Source organism: Dermacentor albipictus, unplaced genomic scaffold (genome assembly GCF_038994185.2).
Source record: "Dermacentor albipictus isolate Rhodes 1998 colony unplaced genomic scaffold, USDA_Dalb.pri_finalv2 scaffold_14, whole genome shotgun sequence".
NCBI lineage: Eukaryota > Metazoa > Arthropoda > Arachnida > Ixodida > Ixodidae > Dermacentor > Dermacentor albipictus.
In genome coordinates this window covers 11,877,795-11,894,088 of record NW_027225568.1, presented here as the reverse complement: position 1 = coordinate 11,894,088, position 16,294 = coordinate 11,877,795, and the positions used below count along the sequence as shown (strand labels likewise).

Genomic DNA, 16,294 nt, shown 5'->3' with positions numbered 1-16,294 from the left:
TGAATTTACGCCTTATTTTGTTCTGTAAAATGTGTTGTGATTGTTTTTGTTAGTTATGACCAAACAGAGCGCTTGCACAGCGTCTGTAGGTAGCAGTAGCCAAGTGTAAATGTTGTAAAAGCGAAGTAAGACGCAACCGTGACGGAGGAAAGAAATTCTGCAGATCGCACTCACCGTAGGAAACAACCTTGTGCGAAGCACACGGTCGATACAGGCAGCTAGCTAGGCAGCATTGTTTGGGGCTCATAAAAGCATTAGCAGGTTCACTAGTGTGTTTTATGTAAAACCGGTGTGTTATGTGTGTGACGCGCGTACAGTGAAATATAATTGACCCGAGTGCGCGCGTTTCAGGACGGCAGCAAGTGGAGGACGACGGTAACAACGATTGCATGGTTTCTACGAACAATCCTATTATTGTGAAAGAGGCACATGGAGAGCGAGATGGGTAAGAAAATGCAGAAATAAAATGTTTGCTAACGGCTGCCCGTGGTATCAATTGAGGACACAAATGGGTGCCTTGACGGCCATACTGCAGTTCAACCTGAAGTCTCTGTCCTTTTTAGCCATCCGAATGAGTGGCATGGTGCAAGGCTGCCTCGTTCAGCCTTGGCCGAGCCGTGATCACGCTGCCACGGTGGAAGTTCCTGTAGCGTTTTCGTATTCGGACACTGTGCTCCAGGAACGAGCGCACCTCTGTTTGATTAAGCGGCCTGCTAACGACGAGAAGCGCTGTCAAAGTCCGGTACGAGTTTTGGTAGGAAAGGGGAGGAGGCGCGATGTTGTGCGGTGCTCAGAAATCAACGCTCACGGGAAACTTGATTTTCAGACGCTGTTTTAATAGATGCAACCGTCTCCCGGCACGTGTGCTGCTGAGGTGTCATGTGCAACTTGTGAATGTCATTTTGAATGTGTACGTTTTTTTTTCGTTGCGCTGGGGAGTGTGTCTGCATAAATGTGTTCTCTTCGCTATTGAATGATCACGGCAAGCTCGACTCTCAAACACCCTTGCCTTTGGCGTGCAATTATTAGTTGCCTATTCTCACTAATCTTGTGGTTTCATCTAGGTTACGTCGCTCTGCTCGCACCCTCTTCCGCTTTCTACAATCGACCGGTAACAATGATTGAGTAAACTTTGAGTTTTAAACTTTTCACAAAGCGTATTGTGGGCAATGTATCAAAGAAAATATAATTTGTTCATCTAATTGCTATCCTTAGAATATGAATGTATATGAATGTATCTATATGCATCTTTCTATTTATATTTCCTAGTCTTGTAGGTAATTATGTCTGCCCGTCATGAAAGGACCACAGTCTGGTCTGCAGTATGTACTAAAGAGAGAGAGACAGAGAGAGAGAAATAACGTTTATTTGCACCCGCAAATAGAGTACCGAGGAGTCATTCTTCCAGTTTTTCCAGCTTGCTTCTCACTTTTCATCTGGCTGATGCTTCTTGGAGCTCAGCGGCGTCTATGGCCATGAGGATGACTTCTTTTTGATCCTCTTCCTTCGAGCTGGTCATTAATGTCTCCCAGAATTGTCTGTGCATATTTCGTCTATTTTTTCTAGGACACGTCCATAAGTACTAAGTAAATTTTTTACGTGTGCCACCAAGCTCGAGCGCTAATGGCATGAGGGAATCAGACGCAAGAATCAGAATACGAAACTGGAATAAAGATGCAACGACAATAGCAGTATCCCGAACACGATTATATACGTACAATCATCGGTCCAAGTTAGTACACAAGTTGGTCCACTGGTCATAATAAGTTCTTGTCATGGAAATGAGATGTGGTGCATGCATGGATGCATGTCACGAGTTTATCTAATTCTTGTCACGCTATGACATTCTTTGGAATCATGCAGTGGCTTGACATAGACGTTGGCGTTCCTGCCAATCATTTTGTGACATACATGGCATGAAATATGATTGTAACATACATGAATATGATATGTAACAAATATGATTCTATCCATTATACTCATCTCAATTATAACATTCATGTCATGACATGATTGTCATTCATGTCGGTTTCATTTTCTTGCAAGTTTTATATCACGATATCTATAATATAAATGAAGTAACATGATTTGCATGCATGTCATGACATCATTGTCATGAAAGTGACAAAATGACAGGAGGGGATGAAGTCGAGGTTATTTCATTGATGTATGTATTAGGACATGTGGGGTGAGACATGCGTGGATTACATAAGAATGACCCGGAATGACGTGCTGATGCATGCATGGTCAGTAATATCATGTCATGCAATTGATGCCATTCATGTCATGCCATTCATGTTAGGTCATGCACTCCTGTCATGTCATTCATATCCAGATATATACCAAATTATTCCATATATGTGGAAAGGGACTGATGTTGTCCGCGAAGGCCGCCCGTGGAGAAGGGCGAACTTTAGCGGCTTTAGAGACTAGGAAAAGCTTGATCACGTACTCGGCGAGCGCGTGATCGAATACGCGCGCTGTTGCTTTGTCTCTGCATGCCTGTAGTTAAGAGAGCCAGTTTAAGGGAGGAGAAGAAGGAATGAAAGCAAAGTCTCTGAAGCAAAATTTCAGCGCCGTGGTATTAAAGCGCACCCGTGGTGGAGAAACGGAAGGCGATATAAGCGCGCGTGGCCATGATACGCACACGACAAACTGCCTTAAAATATTTAGACTTGAGGGAAAGCTTCGTTAACAAACGATAACACGGCAATCAGCACTCGAATACAACGAGAGAAATTATTGAGACGTGGAAAATTCCCTTGAAATAAGTATGGTTTGCGAGACAAATGCTTGCAAGTATTGAACCTTTTAAAAGATGAGGGGGAATATGCGCTCACCGAGATTGCAGCGTCCGCACGAGACCACCACCAGGCACCTTACTGAGACGTGGAGGGCTTTGCGGCCGGAGCAAAGCCTCCTTTCTCTGCCGGCCAAGAGCAGAAAACGTGCTTTCTGATCGCTCAAGGTTGCGCGGACATAGTATAGCTCTAGGGTCTAGGAAAAGCTTAAACATGTGCGAGGGTGGCACGCATAGCGTGGCAAGCTAGCCAGAGTAATTATCTCAAGAACTGCTGCTTACGAGGGCGAAATACCTTCGTGTAACTATAATAACCCTAATAAAACTTCTTTCAAAGAAAAAAAAAAGAAAAAAATGAAACGGCTCAGAAGGCTTTACTACGAGAGCTATGACTGATACTTTTATATATATATGTATTCATCTCATCTATGGGATCGCATGCGCGCGCTGTTGCTTTATCTCGGCGTGTAGTAGTTAAGAGAGCCAGTTTAAGGGCCGAGAAGAAGGAAGGGGAGGAAAGCAATATTGCAGCGCCGTGGTTTTAAAGCGCAACCGTGGTAGGGAAACGGAAGGCGATATAAGCATGCGTGGCCATGATACGCACACGACAAACTGCCTTACAATATTTAGACTTGAGGGGAAGCTTCGTTAACAAAATATAACACGGCAACCAGCACTCGAATATATTTATAACCGTAATAATAATTGTAAATATTCATCTCCTCTATAGAATCTAATGCGCGTGTTGTTGCTTTGTCTCTGCGTTTAGTAGTTAAGAGAGCCAGTTTAAGGGCGGAGAAGAGGGAAGGAAAGTCTCTGAAGCAAACTTGCAGCGCCGTGGTTTTAAAGCGCAACCGTGGTAGAGAAATGGAAGGCGATATAAGCATGCGTGGCCATGATCCGCACACGACAAACTGCCTTAAAATATTTAGACTTAAGGGAAAGCTTCGTTAACAAACTATAACACGGCAATCATCACTCGAATACGACGAGAGAAATTATTGAGACGTGGGAAATTCCCTTGAAATAAATCTGGTTTGCGAGACAAATGCTTGTATGTATTGAACCTCTTAAAAGATGAGGGGGGGGGAAATATGCGCTCACCGAGAGGTCATCGTCAGCACGAGACCACCACCAGGCACCTTACAGAGATGTGGAGAGCTTTGCGGCCGGAACGAAGCCCCCCCTATCCGCCGGCCAAGAAGGGAAAACGCGCTTTCTTGATCGCTCAAGGTTGCGCGGACATCGTATAGCCCTAGCTCTAGCGTGTAGCTCTAGTATGAGGCTCGGAGCAGGAGCTATGGCGCTTGAAAGTAACCTGTGGCTTCACGAACCAACCGCCTCAGCTACCTTTCCGGGCAACATTGAAGGGTTACGAGTTCAAATCACATGTTATGTTCCTTTTTTTTCTTTTTTTTCTTTGTACTGTCTTTTCCTTCATTTTATCACTGTACGGAAACCCTCCTAAAAAAAATTATACATCCTCAATTATGTATGGCCACACATGTGCAGCTCATAAATACCAGGTTCTCTAGCCGAGTGCTACGCCAGCAGTTATCTTCCTTATTAGGCTGAGGCGAGCTTCGAATTCGCCTCAGCTGAAGCGCCAGCGTATCATTTAACTATGGGAGTGGAGTATGTCTTAATGTGAACATAATTAGGCTTTTATTGGCGGCAATTGCTCCATTCGGTTCCTTAAGAATGTGAGCAAATAGGAAAGAAAGCCCAACGTCACAGAGGTTTCAAAAGCAACTTCACTTTTATTCGTCCAGAATAACGCATCTATTATAATTGGCCAGTCAAAACATATTTCATTAGTCAAAAGTACTATGGCGAGCACACAGTCCTAATGTATAGCAATGTATGCGAAATATTTTCAAAGAATTATTTGCTATTGCGTGCGACACCATTCATATCCAACAGTTTTCAGACAAAGCAACAGTGTCTAGAAGACGCTCCACCAACTAATTTTTCTGCGCGTCGGACACTCTGTGTCTGTGTTACGGAGAGTGAACGAACATAAAGCGACGCTTCTTCGCCGAGCGTTCCGCATTTAATCGTCACGACAAGAGACAGCGCGTCTGATGCCGCCGCATGAACTGTCACGATAACAGAAAGCCTCCACTCACACCTTTCGCCAATAATTTAATGCCGTGCGTTAGGTGACGCAAAATTTAAAGTGAAGCGCACGGCACACTTTGAACACACGCGCAAGCAAATATAAGAAAAACTTGAACGAAACCATCGCGTTCAAGTGAGCAACACCACTCAGAACGACGCCGTAGCTGCTTTGCGCAGTCATTCCAAATATTGCGCCAGAATCATGGGTTGAAAGGTGTCACCAACAAAGAATTATATTTCACATCTGAGAATCGTACGCTTGTTAGGGCTAATTTACCTGGTGTACCTCCTACATTTTCAAGAGTCCTTACACAAGCAGCAATTTCTCCCTTGCAAGCTGGGCGCTTCACGTTGACAAGAGCATCGAAAAAAAGTAACGATATCGTCACATAAACGTTTTTTTTTTTTGGAAGTGAGCGTTGGTTCCTTTACATGATTTGGCGGAAAGATAGCACGGGTAATCAGGGTGACTCTGTTCGCATTCAAAAATTTGCACTTTAGCGTCAAGGTAGCGGCGCACTCTATCATCTCGTTTTTAAAACATCTACAATCTCATTTTATTCTAAATCGCGTAATGCCGAAAGCGTTATTTGTTCGCGTTCGTTCTTGGCTCTCAATGCGCATGCGCGGTGATTCAGCGCCGCGCAGTGGTGAATACATACCAGACCATTAAATCACCGAAACACAAGGCATGACTGAATAAAGGAGCGATGAATACATGCCTCTTGTGTTCAGCTTCACGGGCGAAGTAACCTCGAGTGCAAGCCGTAACGATACCCAAGGGGCTTCCTCTACTCTGGGCACCTACACAACGTGAGATTTACCGCTTGTGAAATTTTAATTGAATACTGTTACCCGCAGACACGGCCCTGAATGAAGGACTTACCAGCTATGCATTTTTCTACCTGAAACGGGGCTTTGTTGACAGCCAACTTGAGATTTTAAATAGGCAACATTCTTAGATACGGACGCGTCGATGCATGGGCGGTGCGAAAGTAGTGTCAAAGTCCAGCGCAAATTCAGCTATTTAGCTCTTAAGATAAGACTTGTCACAACGCGAAGCGAATATATTTAACGAATAATTTTTTTTTCTCTTATGTATAATTACTGCGCTGCGCACACCCAACTGGGTGCTAGTACTCACTCTCCTGTACTGTACTCACTCCTGTACTGTAAAAGACTCGCGTTTACATGCTTTTAGGTGCTCGTTAAAGAAGCCCCGGTGGTGAAAATTTATGTTCAGGCACCCTAGTGCGGCATGAGTTTTTCAGGTGATGTGTCTTGCACGAAAGAGCGCCTTTGATTTTATTAGCTGTAAGCACTGCACTGCACGCTTGCTTTGCCGAACCGGTAAGCCTTTTCAGGATGAATCGTCAGAGTGCACAAAAACAGTGTAATTTGTCACGTAAAGAAAGTGTTACTAAGTAGGTTATTCCCGCAAAACACTCTATCTTTAGAAAACTTAAGCCCGTTGGTGGAAAAACCACAAGTTGGTATGAAACGATTGCTTGCGCGTTTGCCTGTGTTGCATAAGGGTGACCAATGAGTATTAAAGAAAAAACTTACTGTTGCGCAAGCTGCCCTTTTGTCGCTTGGAGTAGTTTGGCCGATGAAACCACTTCTGGTTTTGTTTTTTTAAGAGTGCTTTTACCACTGAAATTTATAATAAAGGGTTATAAATTGTTTTTAAACTACCAAACATGGGCGACTGTATAGAGCAGTGATAAAGTAGGGGAAAGTCATGGTACACTATGCTACCCATTACCATTTGTGAACAACTGTAGTAGCACGTCGCGTATTAGCCACGCTCTTGCTCAGCATTGCATCTATCATAAGAAATTTTGCCTGCTCTTCTCACAATAAACGTGATCCTTCAAGAAATTCTCGGATAGCCATCTGCGAGCAGCATAGTAGAAGGAAATTGAGCATCGCTTGTTGAGAATCATTTATGAACTCCATCCTCATTGATCCTCAATTCATTCGAATTCATCATTTCGTTCTGAATTGTTCAAATTAAGACTGGGCTACAGGACAAAAAATCTGTGTTCTATATATGGCAAGTCATTTAGGTCCATAGTTGCAAATATACAAAATACCATATATTCATCATAGCTCCGGCATCCGTGAGTGTTGAATGTATATAGCGTGTACACGCTACATTTACCGCGGCGATGCCAAATCACCAGAGGCGGGTACAAATGAAAATTTTCTAATGCAACTGCTGGTTTGCATCGTAATCGGAGAAACCATCCACACACTCTCATTTTTATTTTTCAACCTGTTTCATTAATCCATAAGAAATGTTCCATAGAGCAGAACGTTTCATTCCAAAATTGTTCTTCGGATTAGGTTACTGTGGGAGGTAGAGCAAGCATTTTATATAGCAAACTACACATGGACACATCATACCCGCTGTAAATACTCTTACAGTTAAGCTGACAGTGCTCGTGAAAGTCAAGGCAGGTGCCGTTTCGACAATGGTGGATTATTGCCCTGCACCAGAAACTGCCCCGCATTTTGTTCGTGCTATGCCAGTCAGCGCAGTGTGCCTTTAGTGAGAATGAAACAGTAGAGCAGCTTCCGGTTCTTCCATCGAGAAAGGTTCGTCCGTTCCAGAAACTTGCATGAAGGGAACGTCGTACAATTAAATTTTCTTTCGTAGCACTCTGTCACCTGCCATTGCCTCATAAAAATCTTCTGCAACACTCACTTCTCTTTAGCCTTGGTGGAGAGCGAGTGCCTCCAACGTATTGCGTTGCGGAGGAGAAGCGCGAATGCCACGGAGAGCTCGCCATGCGTGAGACTGTGCTTTTCGGAGGTCCAACTACCTACAGAACGATTGTGATTGCACGTTGTCTAATTTGCACATGTGACAATGTATTTTCTTCTTAGTGATAGATGACAGAATAGCTGGTTGGGAGCTGGGATAATAGTGCAATTGTAGATGATTCGCAGCCTAAGAAATGTTCTACCCATGAAAATTGTGTACGCCGCTCCTTTGAGAGCGACCAGCTCCTAAAGCCTATATCTCACAAATGCCAAGGACGTTTTCACATTTCATCACATACAGGGAAGCGCAATGACAGAATTCTCGTTTCTGCATGAAGTGCAACGCTTGAACAAAGTGAGACTTCAGACCGCGTACAGTGAGGTTAACCAGTGCGTAGCTGCGGTCAAAGCAAAAGGTGGGTTGTCGCTGCTTTCCTCGGACGTCGAATCACTTAGGGCACACTCTACAGACATTGAACACGACACACTTCTCAGCTAAGTAGATCTATTGACTACTTCTGAAACGTTGCTTGATGAACAAGTTACAATCCGACAGTTTCAATATGCAGCATGATGTGGTCTATGCAGGACAGACATGATAAACAACACAAGATGCTACCGAAATTCTGAGAATTATCTACTACTGCGCGTGCATTTTTAGACATTGGAAAGCGATGGGTAGGTAGACACGCAAAAGCTACGAAAACCAAGTAAACAAAAGCGAACTAAGATTAGAGCCAAAGAACGGTTACGTGTTACTGGACAATTCTCGGAATGCATGCAGCAGTCTTCTAATTATATATTTCATGAAAGTTCGCGCAACAAAATTTTTTTGAACTGGCGATGCAGGTAGCACGGCATTCTTTTTTTCACAAGATCAGCGCTGCCTGTAGCGAGTGTGAAAAAAATTTTACGACACTGACGCCATCACTGGAAGAAACTCTAAACGATCCGCAGGAACCGGGACCTGGCATCAGCTTCTAATTCGCATCTTATCACATGCCTGAACAAATGATCGGTGCACCCACGGGTCAGGCGTGCAGCAGAAGCGATAGAACACCAATCGCAAGCCACGTAGGCTTCGCGGCTGCATCATAGCGCCCGACGGCAGCTACTTCCAGGACTTACCCGCTGTTAGGTATGGCCGGACGCCAAGGGCCCCGTGGGTGCTACGTCATCCCCTTGCCCTCTCATGGTCGGGCCCCGTGGGTTCTGCGTCATCCCCACGCTACCGGAGAGGTCCCTCACCCGACGCTCTCCCCAGATTCGTCGAAGAGAGACGCACTCCCCGGATTCATCGAAGAGAGGTCATTCACCCGACCTTCTCCCTGGATCCGTCAAAAAGAGGATCGACATCCCCTTCACCAGTCTCTTCGGGGCCCGTGGGTGCTGCGTCATCCCCACGCTACCGGAGAGGTCACTCACCCGACGCTCTCCCCGGATTCGTCGAAAAGAGGATCGTCTTCTCCTTCCCGTGCTTGGTACTGCAGGAGGAGGGGCCTTCTCTCTGTGCTTGTCACGTGTCATCGACGAAAGCAAGATCCCGCCCACGCGATTGTAGAGAGCCTATTTAAGTGGCTCCGAAATGTACCTGTGATATACTTCATACTTCATACTTGATGATTCATTCTCTTCTTATTTTCTTTCAACTACCATGGAATAAAACAATGCAAGTTTCGCACTAGCAAAACGTCGTCTCGCCCTTACTCGGTCGCCATGGCCTACCGGATGCCTGCAGCTCGCCGACAACGCCACGGTACCCAATAAGTAATGTCGGTGGAGCTTCGGGAGACCGGTCACTTGCAGTGGGATCGCCCAGCAATGCAACAAACTGGTTGCTAACGGAGGGACCGCCCTGAGGTTCAACAGCGCCCGAACTTCAAGATGCACTGCAGTCTGCAGACAAGGACTCACAACTATGGACCGTCCAACAGGCCCGGTGTGCGCTCGAAAAGCACAAGCCTCATGACCCACTACAAACGGGCCCAACTGGGCTAGTGCAGCGTAAGGTATAACCCCGGTCGACGCTTGGCCAGTGTCACGACGCGTTAAACCGTCGTTTGCCGGCACTTTAATAAGGTTATCCCTATCCTATCCTATAGCGCGAAACAACTTCCAATATTTACACGAAAAAAATGAATAAAATGTGCTTCTGATTGTGCTGCCATCTTTGGTACTTAATTAGATGGTCTGAATGCACTCAAGCTGTCAATGGGATCACGTGTTCACCGAGTCGGCAGACAAAAAAAGAAAACCACGATGACAAACGCCCCCGCTGGCAAACGCAAGAAGGGTAAAAGAAGAGCTCATTAACAGCAACATCCAGAACGCACGACCTCCCCACCCACGACCGCAACGCCCCCTAACGGACCGAGGACAAACTGCGTCCGCTTTAAGAGAGAGAGTTCTGGAAGTGAAAATGTTTACATTATATATATTTCCGAATTGCTTAACGTGCACAAATTTTCCCCTGCACTTCATAGTACTTAATTAAAGAAGAAAAATTAAAAGATTATGGTTTCTTTAGCATGCGCTAAAGAGGATGAAAGCGAAAGCCTGCGCGCTCGCAAGAGATTCATTAAATTACTTGACCTCTGTCATTCGAATGCGTTGTTACTTTCTATTATTACTTGCGTTATGTTAACTCGCTTTTCGCTGTTGCTCGTTTTCGGTCACTTAGGCATCGCCACTGTTTCTGCGTGGTTAAAGGCCCGCTAGAACGGCCGTGGCAAGTCTGTGAAGACCATTGGGAGACACACGCTGGTTCCCTGAATGATGTTTTTAGCGCTTAATTCGACGAAGCTAGCTACAGGGGCTTTTATATATTCTCGTAGCACAGAATGAGACGGACACGGAAAGGCAAATCAGAAAGACAGCGCTAACCTTATACGACAGGTCCAGTTGACGCAGACGTACTGATACTCCCCAAAACCTCATAAGACACGTGTACATTGCTCGCCAGGCATTTACAAAACCGTGGAAACCACAAACAGACACTTTTGAGGCTACACTGCTTAATAGAAGGGTGTCCGTTAAACGCGAGGAAAGGTGATCGAACTCTTTTTTTTTATTGATAAAGAAATACTGGCGCATGCGCTTGAATTTTGATGCCATAACGCCCTACGGACAAATTTTCGACCCACGAGCCATCTTAGACTTTCGGCTTAAAAAAGAAGACATTTCATGTCAACGGTTTTTAACCGGGAGAGGGGGCTACACGGTTTTGATCGTTTTGTGGCAAGACAGCGCGGGTTATTAGAACGCCTCTTCTACCGTTAAAATATGAGCATTTTAGCGTCGAGGTAGTGACGCACTCTATACGCTGTTTTTTTTTTTTTTTCAGATGAGCCCTACGGCTGTCTTCTAATTTCCAAAGAGCCAAACGTTTAATTTTTTCCCTTTACCCATCGGCATTGACTGCGCATGGGCGGCAAATATACGTGCTTCTGTCACGAAACAGACGCTAGTGCTCCAGAGGCGCCCAAACAGCCATGGCTGAAGAAAGTAACAGTGGACACACGCCTCCTGCGTTTAACTTCGACGACGAAGCAATGCCGAGCACAAGCCAGGAATTCTTCGAAGGCGCTTCGGGCACTCCAGACTGTAGCACTACGTGAGTCTTGCCGCTTGTGAAAAGTCTCGACGAATATTGTTCCCGTAGGTATGACCCGGAACGCAGGCGTTGATAGCTATAGATTTTTTCTTACTTCAAGGCAGGCCTTTGAGTGACAACTTCAGCCTGCGTACGTGGGCGACATTTTTTACTTTTTTCGCACGTCGATGCGCGGCTGATGCCAAAATATCGTCAAGGTAAGCACAGCTGCGGCTGTTTGTCGTTAAGGTCCAAAGGAATGTCACTGCGGGCAGCAAGTGCTTCTATTGAAGAACATGTTTGTCGCTCGTGTTTGGTCACCGCGTCGCATACCTGTTCCGGTGGCCCAGTGGCTACGGCATTGTGGTGCCGAGTTCGAGTTCACCCCTGTTGTTCCTGGAGCAACGGCCTATCAACGCTGATGGTGAAATGCAAAAAACACATACCGGCCTACGTGCCAGCTAAAGAAACCCACGCAGTGAAGCAAAATTTCGTTCGTGTCAGGCTTTTCGAATGCTGCGCGCTGTGAAATATTAAAGGCATATTTTTCCAATGGTCCCCTTTGAGCTAAATAAACGTCCTTCACAAAAACATTCGCAAAATATCGGTAGGCGGGAGCCGCGGAGCTACCAAAACCGAAGCAAATCAGGTACGCCTGACGTACCTTTAGATTCTGGGATTCACGTACACACGACGTACCTTTCGACACAGCGATCACAACATGGCCCGTCAGTGCCCACTGCTTCACGTGACCCACGCTCCCACGCCCTGGCAGCCAGCGTGGGAGCGTAAACAAACTAGCGTATGGGCATGGCCAGCGCGCGACCACATTCCGCCATTCCGGCACTATAGAGAGAAACGCATACAAAACGAGCAAAGAAACTACTCATCTGTAGTAGGGCGGGCGATTCCTGAAATGCCATCGCGTACTGGGTGGCTGTCTCGGACGACTGATTCGCCCCCTTTACGAGAGTTTCTTTAACGCATAACGTAAGAACTCTTTCGCACCGTTCATTCCTGCTGCACATCGCGCGGCTGTCAGCTCGATGATGTCTCTTCCTTTTATAGCTGAAGGGAAACTTAGAAGTATATTTAAGTTCTATGTGAGGTTTTAAAGAATAAGCTTCGACAACTTTTTTTACTGCTGCAGTAAAGAAGTCGCCAGTAAGAATGATTTGCGGTATACAACTACAGAAGCCCGTCCCATCATTTGCGTTTCTTTGTTCTGAGGCTTATGTCTGCAATTGTGGCTTGTTCATGCCCCGCAGCTCAACCTAATTTTTCCGAGAGGCAGCTGTGAAGGAAACTCAAAAGAACGCATTTTTGTCGTAATGCAGTGAGTCATAAGGGCTTGTTGGTACAATATCGTGAGCCTCATAGCGCGTGAAAAGACAAAACGCAAGGAAGACGTGACACACACATGCCACGTCTTCCTTTCAACCTTGCCGTTTCATGCGCTATAAGCCTCACATTTTTCTCACATATGCTTAATTTCAAATGACTGCGTCCTTCTCTTTTCAAGCGCTCAAAATGAGTGTTCCCTAAAAGGCAACTGTCGGTTCACTGTTATTCTGTGGGAGCCATGTTGCTCCTAATTTTAATTATATATAAGATTGATTGCTCATGGCGCGGATCCACGATTCGTATTGATATTGCTTTGAACATCCTAATACCACCGCGGCGATTGCGAATCCAAGTAGCCGCGGAAGGAGCATCTCCTTTTATTGCAACCCTGCTTTGAATCAAAGCATGTAAGGAGTTCATGCACCCTCTTTTTTTGAGCCTCACCCTATTTCATAGAACCATTAGACAAGAATATTCCAGTTAGCATATTCCAAAATTATCATTGCAATCCTCCTCCATGAGTTATTGGCACCACGACAACTTGAAAACCGAACACGTATAGCCAACTACAAAGCACTAATCAAAACCGTTGCAAGTGAACATAAAAATAAGTTCTAAACTAATCTACACTAAACTTGATTTGCATGTTTATGCAAGTCAGAGGCGTATCCACTACGATCGATGATCGGGCTCCCCATGCCACGTATTACACAAGGTTCCCCTTGTTCGAGCCAGAAGTGAGCATAGGGATAAATTAAACATTACATGTATCACATTCGTTAACAAAATAGCAGTTGCTTTGTTCCAAATTGTGCTTTCACCAAACTTTCAGCGAATGTTTCCTTCCTTATCTGTACAAGAGTTCGATTAAAATACATATGTCCAATTATAGGATTTGCGATGACTCCTTCGAAGACCTGTGGAACGCGATGAACAGCCACAACGATCCCACGGACGTCACTGGTATGTTCGGCACGGCCTTCGACTATCAATACCACTTGCGAAGACCCTTGACCACCCTGAAAGTAAAGAAAATTGACATAGGCCACTACAGCTGTGCATTTACTGCACAAAAGGACAGACTTTACGCGCATCACCGTGTCGGTTACCGCGTCAGTTACCGTAAGAAGAGCCCTAATGCGAATTAACAGGATAGCAGATTGGGAAAATTGGTGCCTTAAAGCCATACAGCGTGAAAGCCATACTTGGACAACACAAATGACAAGGACATATTTTACAAATTTCTAGCTCTGCCCCCCTCCCCCCCCCCCCAAAAAAAAAGAAAAATGCTATCACAGCTCTGTAAAACTGTATGTGCTAGAGCACCTAAGGCGGCCAAAATTGGTTCATAAATTACTAAGTTACAGGAATTTTGAATGTTTGCGAGCGCTTTGCAAGTCCTACCCACAACATTGTATTATATTGCAGAGCACTGCATATATCATTTCGACCATTTTAGGTATATTATTAGATGCTGTTTCCAAAACTGTCTTATCCTTTTATCGCTCAATTACATCTGAAAGCTTGATATTGCTCACCTTTTAGAAATTCAACATGTAAAGATATTTATAAAAACATTCACCGCCAAAACAAAACTTCGTTTGCTCCAGTCACTACATTTGAAGATTTTCCTTTAAGTGCAACAGACCTCAGCAACTTTAGTGCAATAGTTACCGGGTATTTCTAACGTATTTAGACAATGTCCCAAGCTAAACTATGACTATGACGAGAACGCGGCCTTTATGGTTAAGGCAAGTTAGGCTAGTGCAAAAGCTTGCTTATGGAATTTTGCATATTTCCCATCGCCACCTTAGTAAAACCTAAAATATGCTTATTGCTGGAACTGTAGAGCCAAGATTTAACTCCGATTAGACACACAAAAATATGCGCAGGACGCTTTAGCTTTGCCTTCAAGAGTGGAACGCGATACCATTCAAAGATCCCTGGCTGCTTCTCGCGCTTCCCGGTAACTGCATCTTATGTAACAGTAATGTTTACCGGGAAACGCTGGCCGCATACGCTATGCACGAAAGCGAGCTTTCTGGTAGAAACGCGTCTTCTTGCGTGGGCCGCTTATGGTCGGAGGCCAGCGCCATCTGGACGCCGCTCCATAAGTGGTAGAAACGCTGGAAAATAGGTTTGTGTTTGAGTGTCCGCTTAAAAAAATATTTTCTCGTGTATTCAAATTACAATCTGACGCTATTATGTCTGTAGGTTGTGTGTAACTCGCAATTTACGGTGTTTCTGATGAATTTTACTTAAATTCGCTAAGTTCAGTAACGCCTTTGCGCTACACGGAAGGCTTGCGTGGTTCGGTATGCCTGATTCGCAATGATTTTTTGCTCACAAGACGGTCAACGCCGGTGCCGGACGCAGACACCGGATTTTCTGCGACACGCTCGTAGAGCTATCGCGTTAAAAATGCGTACTGTTGTCCTAGCGTGGAACACTATCGTGTTCTATTATAGTGTAATAGATACAGACGTACTTTTGAAGAAATCCAACGTTGCATAATTTCCGCCAAGCACGTCTATTTCGTCATATGTATTGAAGGCACATTGCCCGAAAGAGCACCACACACGGAAGTCCTGAAGTCAGGTTATCCTGTCACTAAGCTTCAACTAATCGTTGTAGTTTTTTTTTTCAGCACGCAATGTTGACGCTCCCTGAATGACCCTTGCACAGTGACGAGCTAACACCTCTGTTATCCTATCAGGCCATACACATCTCACTGAAAGCGGAATCGCCAGTGCCCAACCTGTGGAGTTCAGGAGCAGCGTTGAACATGCACAGACCAGTACAAGCCGCGCAGGCATGGGGGAAGCATCGGTCATTCCGGGAAACATTGCTAGGTGAGCCCACGTGTGGAAAAATTTCTTTGCATAAAGCAAATCACAGACGGTGCGTAATGCTGCCCGTGGTGCAACCGTCCCTCCACTGTCTAACTTTTTTCTATGGATGAGATCTCTGATGCGGGAAACGCGCACAATAACAACCGTTGTTACAAACACGGGTTATGGTGTAGGTGGTGTTAACATGCTTGTCATGCTCAGAACTCTTGCAAGTTTGTGAAATGCGTACGTACTACACCATATTCGTTTGCAAAGATACTAAAGAGAAAGGCGTCCGTCTAAAGACGAAATAAAATTATGGGGTTCGACATGCCAAAACCACTTTCTGATTATGAAACACGCTGTAGTGGAGGACCAGGGGTTCTTTTACCAGGGGCTCTTTAACGTGCCCCTAAATCTAAGTACACGGGTGTTTTTGCATTTCGCCCCATCTAAATGCGGTCGCCATGGACGGGATTCGATCCCGCGATCTTGTGGTCAGCAGCCTAACACCATAGCCACTGAGCAACCATGGCGGGTGCCTAAAGCAATCGAGCAAGCCAGTGACAGCCCATATTGCTTAAGTGACGTTCATTTCAGAGTGCAGCGACCAATCTTAGACTTTCGATGATTCGACTGTATGCCACATGCTCAAATATTGTACCGCTTTGCTATGACTTTCACTTACCAAAGTGACCTATGAGCCCGGACGCATGATGACGGTATGACGCTAACGCAATGATAATGGAATAAGAATGAATGATATTACTAGGTTGCCGGATCGAATCTGGGCCACGGTGGCCGCATTTCGATGGGGCGAAATGCGAAAATATCCGT

General features: G+C 45.2%; 1 protein-coding gene across 1 annotated transcript in view; it reads left to right on the top strand.

Moving 5' to 3' along the window:
- Positions 1-10,881: 10,881 nt before the first annotated feature.
- Positions 10,882-16,294, top strand: part of LOC135905836 (zinc finger protein 665-like) — a 58,545-nt gene continuing 53,132 nt past the window's right edge. Inside the window, exons 1-3 of the mRNA XM_065436887.2 lie at positions 10,882-11,303; positions 13,519-13,589; positions 15,343-15,478. Of these exons, the coding sequence (XP_065292959.2) occupies positions 11,182-11,303; positions 13,519-13,589; positions 15,343-15,478 (329 nt within the window). The 5' untranslated portion in view covers positions 10,882-11,181. The remainder of the gene's footprint in view (positions 11,304-13,518; positions 13,590-15,342; positions 15,479-16,294) is intronic.